Source organism: Spermophilus citellus (genome assembly GCF_964194105.1).
Source record: "Spermophilus citellus genome assembly, chromosome: 1".
Classification (NCBI taxonomy): Eukaryota; Metazoa; Chordata; class Mammalia; order Rodentia; family Sciuridae; genus Spermophilus; species Spermophilus citellus.
The window spans coordinates 143,867,224-143,882,700 of NC_138182.1; the positions used below are offsets into that span (position 1 = coordinate 143,867,224).

The following is a 15,477-nucleotide window of genomic DNA, read 5'->3' on the forward strand; positions in this document are numbered from 1 at the left end:
TTTGGCAGGAAGTGGCCACAAGTATGTGTGGAGTATAGTAGGTGGGGATGGGGTGGGGAAAGAAGCCATAGATGAACAGTAGAGAAGTCTTAGCAATTTCTGGCTGACTAAATATTAGAAATTAGAAGAAAGAAGGAAAGATATTTCTTTGTTTTTCACTGGTGTGTTATAGTTACACACAATAGTGGAATTTATTACATCATATTCAAACATGCACATAACATAATTTGATCAATCTCATTCCCCAGAACCTTTCATTTCTCTACTTACCTCCCTCCCTCATCTACTTGCTCTGTTCTATGATCTCCCTTACATTATTGTTATGATTGTTTTAATTTGTGCATTATAATTATATACATGCAGGATTCATTGGGGAAATGAAATCAACCAAATTATGCTATATTCATAATTTGGTTGATTTCATTCCCCCATCTTTCCCCATGTCCTGCCCTCCTTCCTGCATCTCAGTGCCCTTCCTCTACTCTGTTAGTGGAAGGCAGGACATTTCTAAGCATAACCTAGTTGGGGAAAGATACTGCTCAGTAAAGGTGTCCATGAAATATGGCCTTGTAGTAAAACCTCTAATTCTATACAGCCACCAACCTGTGTATCTATTTATATTAAAATTAATATTAAAAGCAAATAGAGCTACACTTTCATCCTTTCAGTCACACTAGTTATATTAGCTCAATATGTAGTTAGTGGCTTTGGGGACAACACAGATATAAGACATTCTGGAAGTTTTACTAGACTGCACAGCTCTGATGACTGAGGGTCACTGACAACATCAACACAAGTTTCTACAGGGACAAACTAAGAACATATTCTGAAAAATGCGAACTGGGCACATTTTCCAACCCATGTGCTAAGTAGGCTGGTGAAGGGAACTGGTCATTGGCCATCTAATACATCAGATGTATTAGTTTTGCTGTGAGATAATTCCCAGTGCAGCTTGGGGACCTATTACTTAGAGGAGACCTTTGTACCTGCTACTTGTAATTTATTTTCTAGGATAACTGAGTACTGACACTTAGGTTAGGAAAACAAGATTTGGCAGGGGAATGCCTAAAAGAGTCTGAGAAATGAAAGACAGGAAAGAACAGTCTTATATTTGTAGCTGTGTTTGAACATCTGTTATCAATGTGTATGGACTATTTACTTTTTTAAATTATGTTTTTAGATATTGGGCGGGGGGACAAAATCAAACAGGAAAGAAACCATGGGAGCGCATCTCCCAAAAACTGGTTTGGGACCCTGGCTGACCTAGAAACCTGCTGTAAGCCATAGGGACAGCCCATAGGTGGTGCCAGTACCCTCAACTTTCCCTCTGAATGCAGAAAATAAAAACTTAAGGAATACAAATGCCCCAGCCATCCTTTACCCAAGAAACTTGCAGCATCACTACCTGGGTCCCTATGATCCTGTGAGGAATGAATTCACCAAAAAAGATATTCTCCTCTCTTGAGGCACTTACAGTCCCCCTTAGAGCTACACCGGTCATTGAATTTTGGCCTTCTGCAGCTGCCATAGCTTAAACATACCCACAATTAAGGTTATCCTTATGATCTGGTCCTGGTCTCAAGCACAACTGATGACCAATCCTGCAATTCAATCAGAAGTTTAAAACTTGATGGTATTTTTATTTATTTCTAAGATCCAGTGGACATCTCATGAAGGCTTGCACCCAGTGGTCTTTAAAAAGACCACCTGATTATTACATATTGTCTACACTAATTGAAATGTCACACTGTACCCCAAAAATATGTATAGTATGTATGTACTATGTATCAGTTAGAAACAAAAATATAGCCAGTGCACAGTGATGCATGCCCATAATCCCAGCAACTCAGAAGGCTAAAATAGGAGGATCACAAGTTCAAGGCCAGCCTCAACAACCTTGTCTCAAAATAAAAATCAAAAAGGACTAGGGATGTGGCTCAATAGTAGAGTGCCCTGGGGTCAATCCCCAGTACCAAAATAAATTCATCAATTAAAATAAAAATTTTTAAAGAATACAAACTGGAATTTTATAAAATTAAATGATCCAAGGGAAGCTTACAGTTAATAGTATCAAATCCTGCTGTTGTGAAAGATTATAAACTATTAAAAATGACTTCTAGGTTTATTCCTGAATCTCCCCGATGGCTAATATCCCAGAGAAGATTTAAAGAGGCTGAAGCTATCATCCAAAGAGCTGCAAAGATGAACAATATAGTTGCACCAGCTGTGATATTTGATCCTGCAGAGGTAAGTATTTGCAGATGTTTCCTCTTAAGATCAGATCTGCATTCTTGATCTTATGGAATTTCATTTGTTAAGTGTCTACAATGAACCAGATTCTGTACTAGCCAGAAGGAACACAATCATGATTATGTTCTGAGATGAAATCCAGCTGGATATGGTGGTGTGCACCTGTAGTCTCAGCCACTGTGGAGGCTGAAGCAGGAGGATCTCAAGCCTAGGCATTTGGGGTTAGTCTGGTCAATGTAGCAAGAACTTGTCTCTTAAATAAATTTTTTTTTAAATCCATCTTAAAGAGCCATTTAAGAATTCACTGCAGTAGCTGGGGATGTAACTCAGTGGTAGAGTGCTTGCCTAGCAAAGGTCTGGCTTCAGTCTGCATCAACCAAAAAGTATTCAGGGCAAGCAATACAGGTAAATTGCTTAGCAAATATTTCCCCTTGATTTGCAAGTTGGTCTTCAATTTTTTTGTTGACATAGCTATGTACTGATGATTTTTAAATGTCCAGATTAAGTGGAGAAAATGTGTTTGAGGGCTAGTCCACCCTGGGTTCTGCACTGTGCCTTGAATCTTACCAAAGCCTGTGAGAAAGCTATGCACATTTTTGTCTGGCTATGTATCATGTCTAAGGCCATTAGATCTGAGAGCACAGGTTCAGGGTTCACACCACCCTCTGCCCTGAAAGGCAGGTTGGCTATAAGGGAAAGATGGTATTCCATGGAGGCAGTCATGTGTCTTGATAGTGAGAACATGCTGTCACCATGCGGTGCTGGCTCTCAGAGAAAACAAGAAAAATAAGAATAGAATTTTAAAATAATAGAATGTCATTAAGAAAGCAAGAGGATTCCATGAAAGGAAAATGATAATAGAGGAAATGCTAAGGAATGGACCCTGTGCTAACAGTACAGAGAAAGAAGGCAGGGTGGCCCAAGGACTGAAGAAGCAGGTCCAGAGCAGGAGGACAGCAGGGTTCACTTAACTGAATAGAAAGGATGGGGCAGGGCATTCCTGGCTAAGAGAAGGGCCAGAGACTCTCAGGACTCCCAAAGAAGACTATGGTGGCTTCAGCAGAGTTATGCATGTCATGCACTAAAATCAGCCCTACTGGCTGCCCCAGGAAGCAGAACTCTGTGGAGGACAGTGGCCTTGCCAGTGCTCTACCAGAGGGCTTCTTCTGTCCCTGGCTAACAGGACCTTTTCTAAAAGCAGATATCCTGGTTATGGCTATAGGCTTAATTATAGTAGCCATGAACCCAAGCCCTCAGACTAAGTCCTTTCACCCTTCAAATTAAGTCCCTCCCAGTCTTAATCAACTTAACTGGATACAAAAATAACATGGGAAGTGTCTAACACTCCTGCTTCCCCGCGTATTTGTTGATATTTATGCCTGGTTCCTATCTTCAAGAAATTTACAGACTAATTGCTAAGAGAAAGATGAAAGCATCATCAAATAGATATATACTTATGAACAAATAAGAATAAAATCCTGTGTCCAAACATGCTCGGGATTGAGTCTCGTTTCTTCCTGATATGACACACATCTAGCCTGAACTAGACAAGTCCACTGAGGGAAAGGCAACTTGTGCCTTCCCGAGGCCCAGTCATCTCCCCTGTTCATCATCCTATAGGATCCTCTTTAGAAGGACCTGCAGAGGCCCATTCAGAATGATGAAGACCCTATTAGATGCCAAGCACTCTATTCACCTCATGTTAGGTACTCATACTCCCCATATTGTTAGTAGGTGCTGCTGTTAGCTCCATTTTTCAGGAGAGGAAACTGTGGCACAGAGAAATTAAGTGATTTACCTGGAATCAGCAGCTCTTAGGATTTACAACCTACGTCTCTTTGGTGTCAAAGTGCATGCTATAAAAAGATGTGATTTTTTTTACTTCATGTTAAGGGCAGTGGCATTATATTGGACAGAAAAAAGAGAGAGAGAGAGAGAGTAGTATCATCTTGGGAAACAATCTTGAGCTTCCCTGGTTTCAGAAGAAGCACCTTCAACCTGCTCACATGCCTGATCCAGAGACTCTGGGTGGCAGGATCCAGGCCAGGGACAACCACTGGATACACAATATTTTTGTCCTGAGATTTCCAAATTGGCTATTTATCACAGTCACTCAAGTGGTTTTAAATGATTCCCAGGCTTCTGATTTCTATGGAAGAATCATAGTGAGCAGGCCCAGAGTGGGACCTGGCAATCTGCTTATTTGCCTATTAATTTGTTTGTTTGTTTGTTTATTGCAGTGCTGGGGCTCAAACCCAGGGACTCACACATGCTAGGGAAGCACTGTACCACTGAGCTGCATCCCTGGCCCTGGGAATCTGCATTTTAGCAAGGGCCTGTGGAAGTACCAAGTGTTAGCACAGGCCTGCCCACAGGTCCTGACTATGTGTGGCACCCCCAAAACCTCTAGGAGGACTTCTAGATCCCACTAGTTCATGAAGTGGCTTTGTTTTGTTGTAATAACTGGGTCATGCTGCTAGGGGCATGTTCTCCAAATAGCACAGGAAGGAAAAGGCAGTGTGGCTGTGAGCTGTGTCAGTGTCTGAGCACCTGGAAAAAAGGGCACTGACATTTGGGGAACACCTGCTACAATCGCAGGCTGATGCTCTTATTTTCCTGATAGAAACTCCTCCCTCAGTCTGTTACTGAACACACACCATAGGATCACAAAATCTCCTACTTTATCTCCAAGAGATCCCCCACATCAGAGCCTTATAACTTGTATTTTAGCTTCAATTCTAACCAGCTTAATTATAGAAAATTCACAACTCATGACAAGTTAACATCAGCAAATTAAAATGAAAAGAATGAAAACTATTGACAGCAGTAAGAAATTGCCACTAACCACTAGCCACTGATGGCTAGCATCGTTTCCTCAATGGTGCAGCAATAATAACAATAGTAATAATATAGTTAAGATGTATTGGGCTTTTACTATAGTTCAAATATTATGCCAAGTTTCATACATGATCTTATTTAATCTTCTCAACTCCCAGTTAATATACCCATTTTGTAGAAAAGTACTCTGAATCTCAGAGAAGAAAAATTATAACTTGCCTAAGGACACTCTCAGTTAATCAGAGTCTGTTCTGATGTTAAGAAACAACAAGAAAGTTATCAAAAAGCAGACATGACCTCCAAGTGGTTGGAGTCACACGGCCCTCCTCACCCAATAGCTGCAAGTCAGACTATGATAAGGAGATGGTGGGCTGCTATTGTATATTTTGAAGGCCTCTGTCTACAAAGGGCTGCAAACATTTTAAAGTGTTGGGATAAGCATCATAGATGCAAAATCACTTATTCCCCTTGCAATTTGTAAGCATATTAAAGGTAAGAGTCACATGCATAAGTTTTTCCCACACCCAAGATACTTCCTTACTACTTCCCAATCTCATAGTTATTTGCATTATTTTAGCTACAGGAGCTAAACTCCTCAAAGCAGCAAAAAGTTTACATTCTGGACCTGTTCAGGACCTGGAACATTGCCATAATAACCATTATGTCTTTGTTTTTGTGGTAAGTAATAAGTGACCTGGAAATGCAGTTACACAGCATCTAAATATTCACCTGATTTTCCTTAATTCAGGGAAACCCAGGCCTTGCCCTTCCCTTATCCAGGGAAACATAGCAAGGCCTGGGTTTCCCTGAAGAAAAATAAAAATTATAGATTTCTAAGTTATTTGGGAATTCTTCAGTTTAATTCATGGGACTAAATACAAAACAAAACAAAACAAAAACAGTTATAGGGACCAACATTGAGTCTGCAGTACTTGGATACACAAGGAAAGGATTCTCTTAATCCCTCCTAACATTAAGGGATAAAGACTAGTGATGGGGCTGGGATGTAACTCAGTAGAAGACCGCTTGCCTAGAATGTGTGAGGCACTGGGTTCAATCCTTAGCACTGCATAAAAAAAAGTAAATAAATAAAATTAAAAAAAAACAAATAAAATAAAGACACAATGTCCATCTACAATTATAGAAAAAAAAAAGACTAATGATATCCCTGGTACCTGAAGCAGAGAGGCTAATTGAGTTCCTGCTTCCTGATGCTGAACAGGAATTGAGCAGTGAGGTAAGAATGACCTGGAGCCCCCTGTCTGAACTGGAGTCTTGACATGCTTTTCACACTCACTTGTAGCAAACTAATGAGTGGCTTTAAGGCACAGGAATAATGAATTGGCTTTATAGAGTAGATTTAACAAAGTATCTTCTAAAAATGAGGAAGTAAAAAAGAAGAACCTGCCTACCCACAGTGGCATCATTAAAAAAGAAAAAAAAAAAAAAGATCAGAACTGGTAGGTTCAGGCTGAACCCAGTCTATTTTTAGAGCCATCTTGTTTTATGATTCATTAATTCAGAGTTTTTGCTTCTGGATTAAGCAGATGTGTCCCAGGCACGTGGCCTTCCTAGCTGTGTTCTTACATCTCCTGCATCCCTGATGCAGTGTATCTCTAGCAGTGGTGCTATGGTGCCGATAACCAACAAGTCACTATTCCACCTGAGCTGCTCTTATTCCTAACAGAATGTACTAAGATGCTTAGGGCAAGCAAGTTTAATTTTTTGTTTTGTTTTGGATTTGTCCTTGTGCTTCTCAGCTTGACCTAGTATGTACAAAGAGATCCAACAGTGTTCCTGAAAACATTCTTCAGATAACCTCTGCTTTTCAGAACTGTTAATGATTTGTACAAATTTGCACATTTGTACACAGGGGAGTCTACCCTGTTAAATACTGATCTCTGTAGACTAGCGCTGTCCCATAGAACTTTCTGCAGTGATGGAAATGTTTTATATTTGTGTTGCCCAATATGGTAGCCACAAGCCATACATGGCTATTGAATGCCTAAAGAATGGCTGATGGAACTGAATTTGTAATTCAGTTTTAATTTACTTAAACTTAAATGGCCATATGCGGCTAGTGGCTTTATATAACACTTTAAGATCTGGACAACTTCTGTCTATTTTTATTTTTTTGTACTGGGGATCAAATCTAGAACCTAGCACATGGTAGGCAAGCATTCCACCATTGAGCTACATGCCCGGCCCAGCTCTAGACAACCTTTTGATCATGACAAAATTTTGAAGTGATTCAGATTGTTTATCCACTTGCCATTTTGATTGATTATCTTTCCTCTTTCAGGATGCTAACCTCAGTGGGTTACTTTGGTCTGTCCCTCAATGTTCCTAATTTACATGGAGATCCCTATCTGAACTGTTTCCTCTCTGCCTTGATTGAAGTTCCAGCTTACATTACAGCCTGGCTGCTGCTGAGAACACTACCCAGGCGTTATATCATAGCTGGGGTACTGTTCTGGGGAGGAGGTGTCCTCCTCTTGATTCAAGTGGTACCTGCAGGTAAGAAGTGAACCAAGGTGAACAGCTTCCCAGAACATCCTGTTGACTAGGCCATTTATGAGTTACTGCTCTTTGATAACATCAGAGATGGATCAAATTAGCCAGGTGATAGCCAAGGACTATGGAGTTTTCTGCATTCAAACTACCTTCAAACAGAAGAGTTAGCCTTGGGGAATCAGAAACCACCAATTAAAGGGGGAGGGTAATTCTCCTCAAAGAAAGACCAAACTCTCAAACCTCTTTCTTTGTGTCACACTCTTGATTCCTAATTTCTTGGTTCCTTCAAACCTTTTCTCTAGAAGTTTATGTTCAAGTGTTATAATTGATAACACATGGTGGTTCCACTATAAATTTAGCAATTTTATGGTCTGAATCTTTAGGTAATTAAATAGGACACAAAGGGGTACATGTTTACCTTTTCCTCTATGTCCAACTGTCTCATATTATAAAAATGTTAAGTCAATAAGATACATAGTAACATACATAGACATATATTTCTTAATAATAAGAAACAGGAGGGAAATGATTGGCCTTTTTCTCTAAAGATTAAACTTAACTATTCTACTTGCTAACAACTCGCCATGAAACTGTTGTCACAAACAAAAGACAAGCGGACAAAGGTCACCGCATACCTTATGATCTAGAATAACAGTGGAGCAAAGTACAAATCCACCTTTCACTCTCCATCTTGGTCCATGCCCCATTGGTCAGATATTTGAAGAGATAGTGTTATTTGGTAACACTTTATCTTAATGAAAATACTCCCTTTAGAGCACAAAGGACACAAAAAGCAACTTAGTTAACATTGCGTCTAAAGCACCTCTGTTTACAATGGGCCTCTTTTCCAGATTACTACTTCGTGTCCATCGGTCTGGTGATGCTGGGAAAATTTGGGGTCACCTCTGCTTTCTCCATGCTGTATGTCTTCACTGCAGAGCTCTACCCCACCCTGGTCAGGAACATGGCGGTGGGCATCACCTCCATGGCCTCCAGGGTGGGCAGCATCATTGCTCCCTACTTTGTTTACCTTGGTGAGATGCATCTTGTCTGTTCTTTCTTTAGTTTTAAAAATAAAAGTAGTCGATTTTCATTTTGAAAAATTCAAGCAGTATAAAAAACATTGGAAAAAGTACAAGTTCACCTCTCCTCTCCCTAGAAGTAACCAATACCATTTCAGGTGACTTTATGAACAACCTTTCAGATGTTTAATTTTGCATAGGACACAGGCAAGTGCACACATGTGCTCACATATACATATGTATATATTTTAAACACAAAAATAAATTATAACTTTTAAATTTGATATTGTCTCAAAATATCCTTTCAAATGGATATAAGTACTCTTTTACCTTCTTTTTAGTAAATACTATGTATATATCTTAACTTATATAAACTATATATATATACATATCATACATTTAGTCAATGGATGGACATTAAGGCCATTTCCAGGTTTTTGCTATTACATTTGAGCATTTCTAATGTGAATAGTCCAAATTCTAAAATGTTCCAAACTCTTAAAACTTTTTGAGCACCAATGCTTGGATTTGGGAACATTTCAGATTTCAGACTTTCCAAATAAGAATGCTCAACTGGTGAAGTTTATTCCAAAATCCAAAAATCTCTGAAATATTTCTGGTCCCAAGCATGTTGGATCAGGGATGTTCACCCTATACAAAATAACATTGCAAGGAATATTCCTCTATGCTTCTACACCCTTTATGAATTTTTTTTACATATATTTGGATTCATAGAAATAATCTTGCTGGAACAATGCCATTTTAACATATCATACATATTACCAAATTTAACTCTAAATATTGTGCCAATAAATAACCTAATTATTAGTAGATGAGAGTAGTTGTTTCCCCATACCTTCACCACCAATGGGGACTATACAATTTTTAAATCATTGGTCATCTGATATATGAAATATTGACATTACTTGCTTTCATTTTTATTTCTTTAATTTTAAATGTTGTTGAGCATTTACTCATATATTTATTGGCCCTTCCATTTATTTTTCAATGAACTAACTGCTCATGTCTCTTGCCCATTCTCCTGAGAGTTCTTTTTTTTTAATTTTTTTTAATTTGTTTTAATTAGTTACACATGAAAGTACAATGATCTTATATATATATATATATATATATATATATATATATATATATATATATTAAATATATATATATTTAAAAAAAACAATGAGAGAACAGGGATGTAACTGAATGGTAGACAAATGGGATATAATTTCTCATTTTTCTGAGTGTACAGGTTGCAGAATTACATTGGTCATGCAGTCACGTATATACCCACAGCAATAATAATGTCTATTTTATTCTGCTGTCCTTCCATTTGCATGAGCTCTTTGCAATGGAAGGAAATTAGCCTTCTGTATATATGTTGAAAGCATTTCCCCTAGTTTATCATTTGCATTTTGACTTTATGATTTTTTTTGCAACGCAGAAAATTTTAGTTTTTATATAACTGAATAAATCAATTTGGAATAATACCACAGAGGAACTTTAGTAGTATTTTCTTTGGGATATAGGATTTGGCATTTCGAGCCTTGTCTTCATTAAGGACTCTGTTGGTGAGAAATGTGGATATTCCTCCTAATTCTTCCTAGTCATCGTTTAGTTACCTAGGTTCAAATATACAAACATGCGTACCTACACCCCAAAGACACAATTTCTCAGATAATATACACACTCTAAATTATCAGTGAAAGAGAAACATTTTCCTAACTTAAATATACTCTGCACAGCTACTCTGAACCACATCTGAGATCACCTATCACACAGAGTGGTGTCATTTCGCCTCTGTTCTTCTCTATAATTTCATGCTATTGCTCAGATGGTCCAGTGATGGGCCATTGGTACATGAGAAACAAAGTTCAAAAAGGAGCTTTCAACTCCACAATAGTTACTCCTAGTAGCAATACAGAGGCCTCAGAGAAGCCTTGGGTTAATGTTTTTCTTGTTTTAAGTCAAATAAAATATTATATATACATAGGTTTGGTGTTTCTCTATAAACACTGTATGCAGAAAAGAAGTGAAATCAAGATTCATTACTCTACTGTCCTAGCAACATCACTAAAGAAGAGGTGGAGTGATTGATCCTATTACATATAAAACTCAGACATGTAAATGCTATAAAAAAAAAAAACTAAATCCAGGCACAGTGCTTTCACAGAATGTGCCCAACATTTATCATTTATTGTTTTATTTTTTTAATTTTTTTTTTTAGTTTTAGGTGGACACAACATCTTTGTGTTATTTTTATGTGGTGCTGAGAATTGAACCCAGTGTCTCATACATGCTAGGTGAGCACTTGAGCCGTATCCCCAGCCCCTCATTAATCTAAGTAAATATATTACTTAGATTTTTTTTTAAAGCATCTCATGGATCCAGGCATGGTAGCACACACCTATAATCCCAGCTACTCTGGAGGCTGAGGCAGGAGAGCCACAAGTTTAACTTAGTGAGACCTTGTCTAGAAATAAAATAAAAAGGGATGGGGATGTGGCTCCGCAGTAGAGAATTCACCCAGCATGAGTAAGGCCCTGGGATCAATCTACAATACTACAAAAAAAAAAAAAAAAAAAATCATGACTCTGTGGACCTCACCTTCCACTGCAGCCTGCTGGTTTGAGCAAAAGCAAGGTCATTCCAGACTTATGATGGCCAGAATCTCTCCCTAAAACCTAGTGGTCAACCTCTTTCCTTGATGTTCTCCCACCCTCCATCTCCAATTACTTATATCAAGAGGAGAACTTAGTAAGCAAAGAGTTCTATCAACAGAAAATCTGCTATGCATGATTAACCAGTGGCTTGGAAGATACCAGCTGACAGGAAAGAATTAGAAACCTGACGATAATGCAAAATCAAGTAGGTAAATGATTACAGACCTTCAGTCAATGGCATCTGCTGACTATTTTTGCTGACTATTTTTCTTCTGAAGACGTTTGTATTTAAAACTGCTCTCATATCTACTGTTTGCCACCTTTACGAAATGATTCTTAAGAGCATCCAGGGAATCTGTGTCTAACTGACATTTTTATGTTTGGTTCTTTACAGGTGCCTACAACAAAGTTCTGCCCTACATTGTCATGGGAAGTCTGACTATCCTGATTGGAATTGTCACCCTTTTTTTCCCTGAAAGTTTTGGAGCAACTCTACCAGAGACCTTAGAGCAGATACAGAAAGTGAAAGGGTAAGTGGAACCTAACCAAATGACAGGAAGAGTGAACACCAGAGAATAGCTAGGGAGATTCTGAAAACAAAGAGTAATAAGTAAAGTCCAGCTTTGTCAGACGATAAAGCATACTGTTAAGCTGTGGTAATGGTACAGTAATAGACACCAAGGGAGTAGATAGAATTCAGAATAAAACACAAGAAAATCTGAGAATTTAGTGTGTGACACAAAGCAACAATTCACAATCAATGGAGAAAAGTTAGACTATTCAATGAAAGTTGTTACAACATTCACCTAGATATTCTGAATAAAAATAAAAAGGTTGAATTCTAACAAATACATCAAGATAAATTCCAAAACTATTTTTTAAATGGGCCTAAAAATGTGAAATCATAAATGTAAGAGAAAAAAATCATATTTTAAAAAATTTTTATAGAATAAATAAATAATTTAATTAAAAAATGTATGTGTGTATGTGGTGCTGGGGATTTAACCCAAAGAATCACACATGCTAGGCAAGCACTCTCTCACTGACCCACAACCCCAACCTAAAAAACATGAATTTTTTATAACCCTTACAAAAGATCTGTCTTCTAACATAATATGAAAAATCAAAGAGCCTTAAAGGGTCAGGTACAGTGGCACACACCTGTAATCCAAGCTAGTCAGGAAGCTGAGGCAGGAGGATCACAATTTTGAGGCCATCCCTGAGAACTAGGTGAAACCCTGTCTCAAAATAAAATATATATATATTTACTTATATATATATTGGGCTGGAGATACGGCTCAAGTGGTACACGCTCGCCTGGCATGCGCAGGGCACTGGGTTTGATCCTCAGCACCACATTAAAATAAAGATGTTGTGTCCACCAAAAACTAAAAAATAAATATTAAAAAATTCTCTCTCTCTTAAAATATATATATATTAAAAAAAAAAAAAACAATGAGAGCACAGGGATGTAACTGAATGGTAGACTGCCTCAGGTTCAATCCCCAGAACAGAAAAAAAAAATTTATAACATAAAATACAGACATGGGGTTAATATACAAAAAATTGTTACTAATCACTAGAAAAATACAAACAACTCAGTAGGAAATCTGGTAAACAGGCAATTGACAGAAGATGGTGACACCCCTATAGTCCCAGCCACTCAGGAGGCTGAAGCAGGAGGATAATGAATTTGAGCCCAGCCTGAGCAATGTAGGAAGACTCTGTCTCAAAAACAAAACAAAAAAAAAGTGATGAAATTGAAGCATCTAATATACACATAAAAATATATTTATCCACATTAAGAATTGCAAAATAAAACAGTTTGGCATTATATTTTGATGAGATTGTATAAGGTTTTTCTTTCATCTACCAACTAATTCTGACACCTATCAATGGGATGTCCTACAATTTCAGTTCAATTCTGAGAGTACATAAAGTCAGTGTCAAACTTCACAGGTTTAAAGGCTCGTTCGGTCTCACAATATTTCTCTCATTTCAGATGCAGTCACAAGTTACCCACTTGGTTACAAAGTCTGGGGTTCCTATCATTTCCCTCCTTGGGTTTGCTAGAATAACTCTCAGGTCTTGGAAAAACACCTTACTTACTATGAGAAGTTTATGATAAAGGTTGCAATGAAGTAGTCAGATCTAGTGATGGGGACAGGTCTGGAAGGGTCCTGAATGCAGGAGCTTTTGGCTCCGTGGAGCTGGGAGATGCTACTCCCCTGGCACATGGAGGAATTCAACAATTCAGAAGTTCTCTGAACCAACCTTATCGTTTAGTAGTTTCCACAAAAGTTTCATCACATTAGCTTGATAGATTATTATTAACCCTATCTCCAGTGCCTCTCCTCTCCTCAGAGGTTGAAAGAGCAGGAGCTAAAAGTTCCAGACTCCTGAATCAAGGTGTGATCTTCCTGGTGACCAGCCCCCATCCTGAAGCTAGCTAAGGGCCTTGCCAAGAGTTGCCTCTGTGGAACAAAAGTCATAAATGTCACCCCATCCCTCAGGAAATTACAGGATATTTAGCATTTAGGAGCTCTGTGTCAGGAACCAGAGATAAAGACCAAACAACTTTCTATGATACCACAGTTTGGCAAATGTTTGAAAGATTAATGGTTTGCAGGAGCTAAGATTTTAAGGTGAAATCTGCCTCAAATGCTACATCTGCTGCATAAATCTGAGCAGATCATTGACATTTCTTTAACTCAGTACTCCTGTCCATTATATGAGAATGTTTCACAAGGTTGTTTTGAGGTTATATAAGATAAAATGTTTTTAGGGGCTGGGGTTGTGGCTCAGCAGTAGAGCACTCTCCTAGCATGTGCGAGGCACTGGGTTCAATCCTCAGCACCATGTAAAAATAAATAAATAAAATACAGGTATTGTGTCCAACTACAACTAAAAAAAATTTAAAAAGAAGATAAAGTGTTTTTAGTGCCTAACTATGATAAAGATAAGTCCATAAGTGAAAGGATTCTGATCCCTGAAAGAACAAGTACAGTGAAGGAGCCATTTTTAGTAAGTTTTTAAAAATGATAAAACTATTTCAATATCAACTTTAATTGTACAAGAACTTCAAGTTAACCCTTTATCCTTTCCTCAGGAAAGTCTTGAAAGAATTTAAGTTCTATGTTTAATTAAGAAAATAAACAAGATGTTCAAAATCAAGTACTAGATCTATGCTGATGAGACTCTTCAATTTGAGTTCAAATACTCTATCATTAATCAAAGAATGGTTTTTCCTTGTCAGTTCAGCTTTTTTGAGGAGGATCTTGAATTTTTAGTTTCCTTTAGCATCTGTTTTATTTTCAGGTTCAGATGTTGGAGAAGATCAAGAAACTCAATACAGAAAGAAGAAAATCCCAAGGTTCTAATAACTGCATTCTGAGGAAACTTCTGTTGTATCTGATACCCTGAAAAACAGATGCACACATCAGACTCTGTGAAGAAACCAAAGCCTTCTCTGATGAAGTGGACTGACAGCAACGATCAACACTAAAATGGACCATGCTGTGGAGAATGCGTGTCCTAGAAAACTCTGGACCACTCTTCCAGAGAGTCTCCTTGTTTTTAACAACAAATATTTCTAGAGGGTCTTCCTGACTAATTCAATAAAATAAATTTGTAAGATTTTTTTTTAAATGTGGCAAAGACTGGTAAAATCCACAGAAAGGGTAACCTTCATTTCCAAATATACAAGTATTATCCAAATAAAAAAAAATCATTATATTAACACAACTATTAGAGGACAACAGTGTGTATGTATGTGTACATATAAAAATTTACTTTTATTTTCACGAGTTTTTTATAGAGCTTGAATGTGAATCAGCATATTCAAAGATACAGCTGTTTTTGAAGTGAACTCATAGAGTGGTATAACCAAATGATTATAGTCTGCCGGCTGTGAATTCTTGAAGATGACATGTGCTATATAGTTAAGCCTATGATGGTTGCATATGTACCAAATGTGTACAGACTTTTTTTTCTTATAAATATTTGCTAAACAATATAGTTTAACAACTCTTTACATAACATTTGCATTTCATTAGATTACAAATAATCTAGAGATGATTTAAGCTATACCAGAGGATGTTCATAGATTATATGCAATACCATGCTATTTGGTATGAAGGACTTGAGCATCCTCAGATTTTAGTATCCAACAGGGTCTTGGAACCCTT

General features: G+C 37.7%; 1 protein-coding gene across 2 annotated transcripts in view; it reads left to right on the forward strand.

Annotated features, from left to right (window-relative positions):
* The window catches only part of SLC22A4 (solute carrier family 22 member 4), a 49,305-nt gene extending 34,211 nt beyond the window's left edge, over positions 1 to 15,094 (forward strand). The window contains exons 5-10 of one of the 2 annotated variants that reach the window (XM_081287312.1): positions 2,121 to 2,247; positions 5,666 to 5,766; positions 7,391 to 7,605; positions 8,454 to 8,636; positions 11,685 to 11,820; positions 14,609 to 15,050. In XM_081287312.1, coding sequence (XP_081143438.1) covers positions 2,121 to 2,247; positions 5,666 to 5,766; positions 7,391 to 7,605; positions 8,454 to 8,636; positions 11,685 to 11,820; positions 14,609 to 14,684 — 838 coding nt within the window. In that variant the 3' untranslated portion in view covers positions 14,685 to 15,050. Of the gene's footprint in view, positions 1 to 2,120; positions 2,248 to 5,665; positions 5,767 to 7,390; positions 7,606 to 8,453; positions 8,637 to 11,684; positions 11,821 to 14,608 lie in introns of both variants that reach the window. The other variant, XM_081287313.1, reaches the window with a different exon arrangement.
* Positions 15,095 to 15,477: the final 383 nt, after the last annotated feature.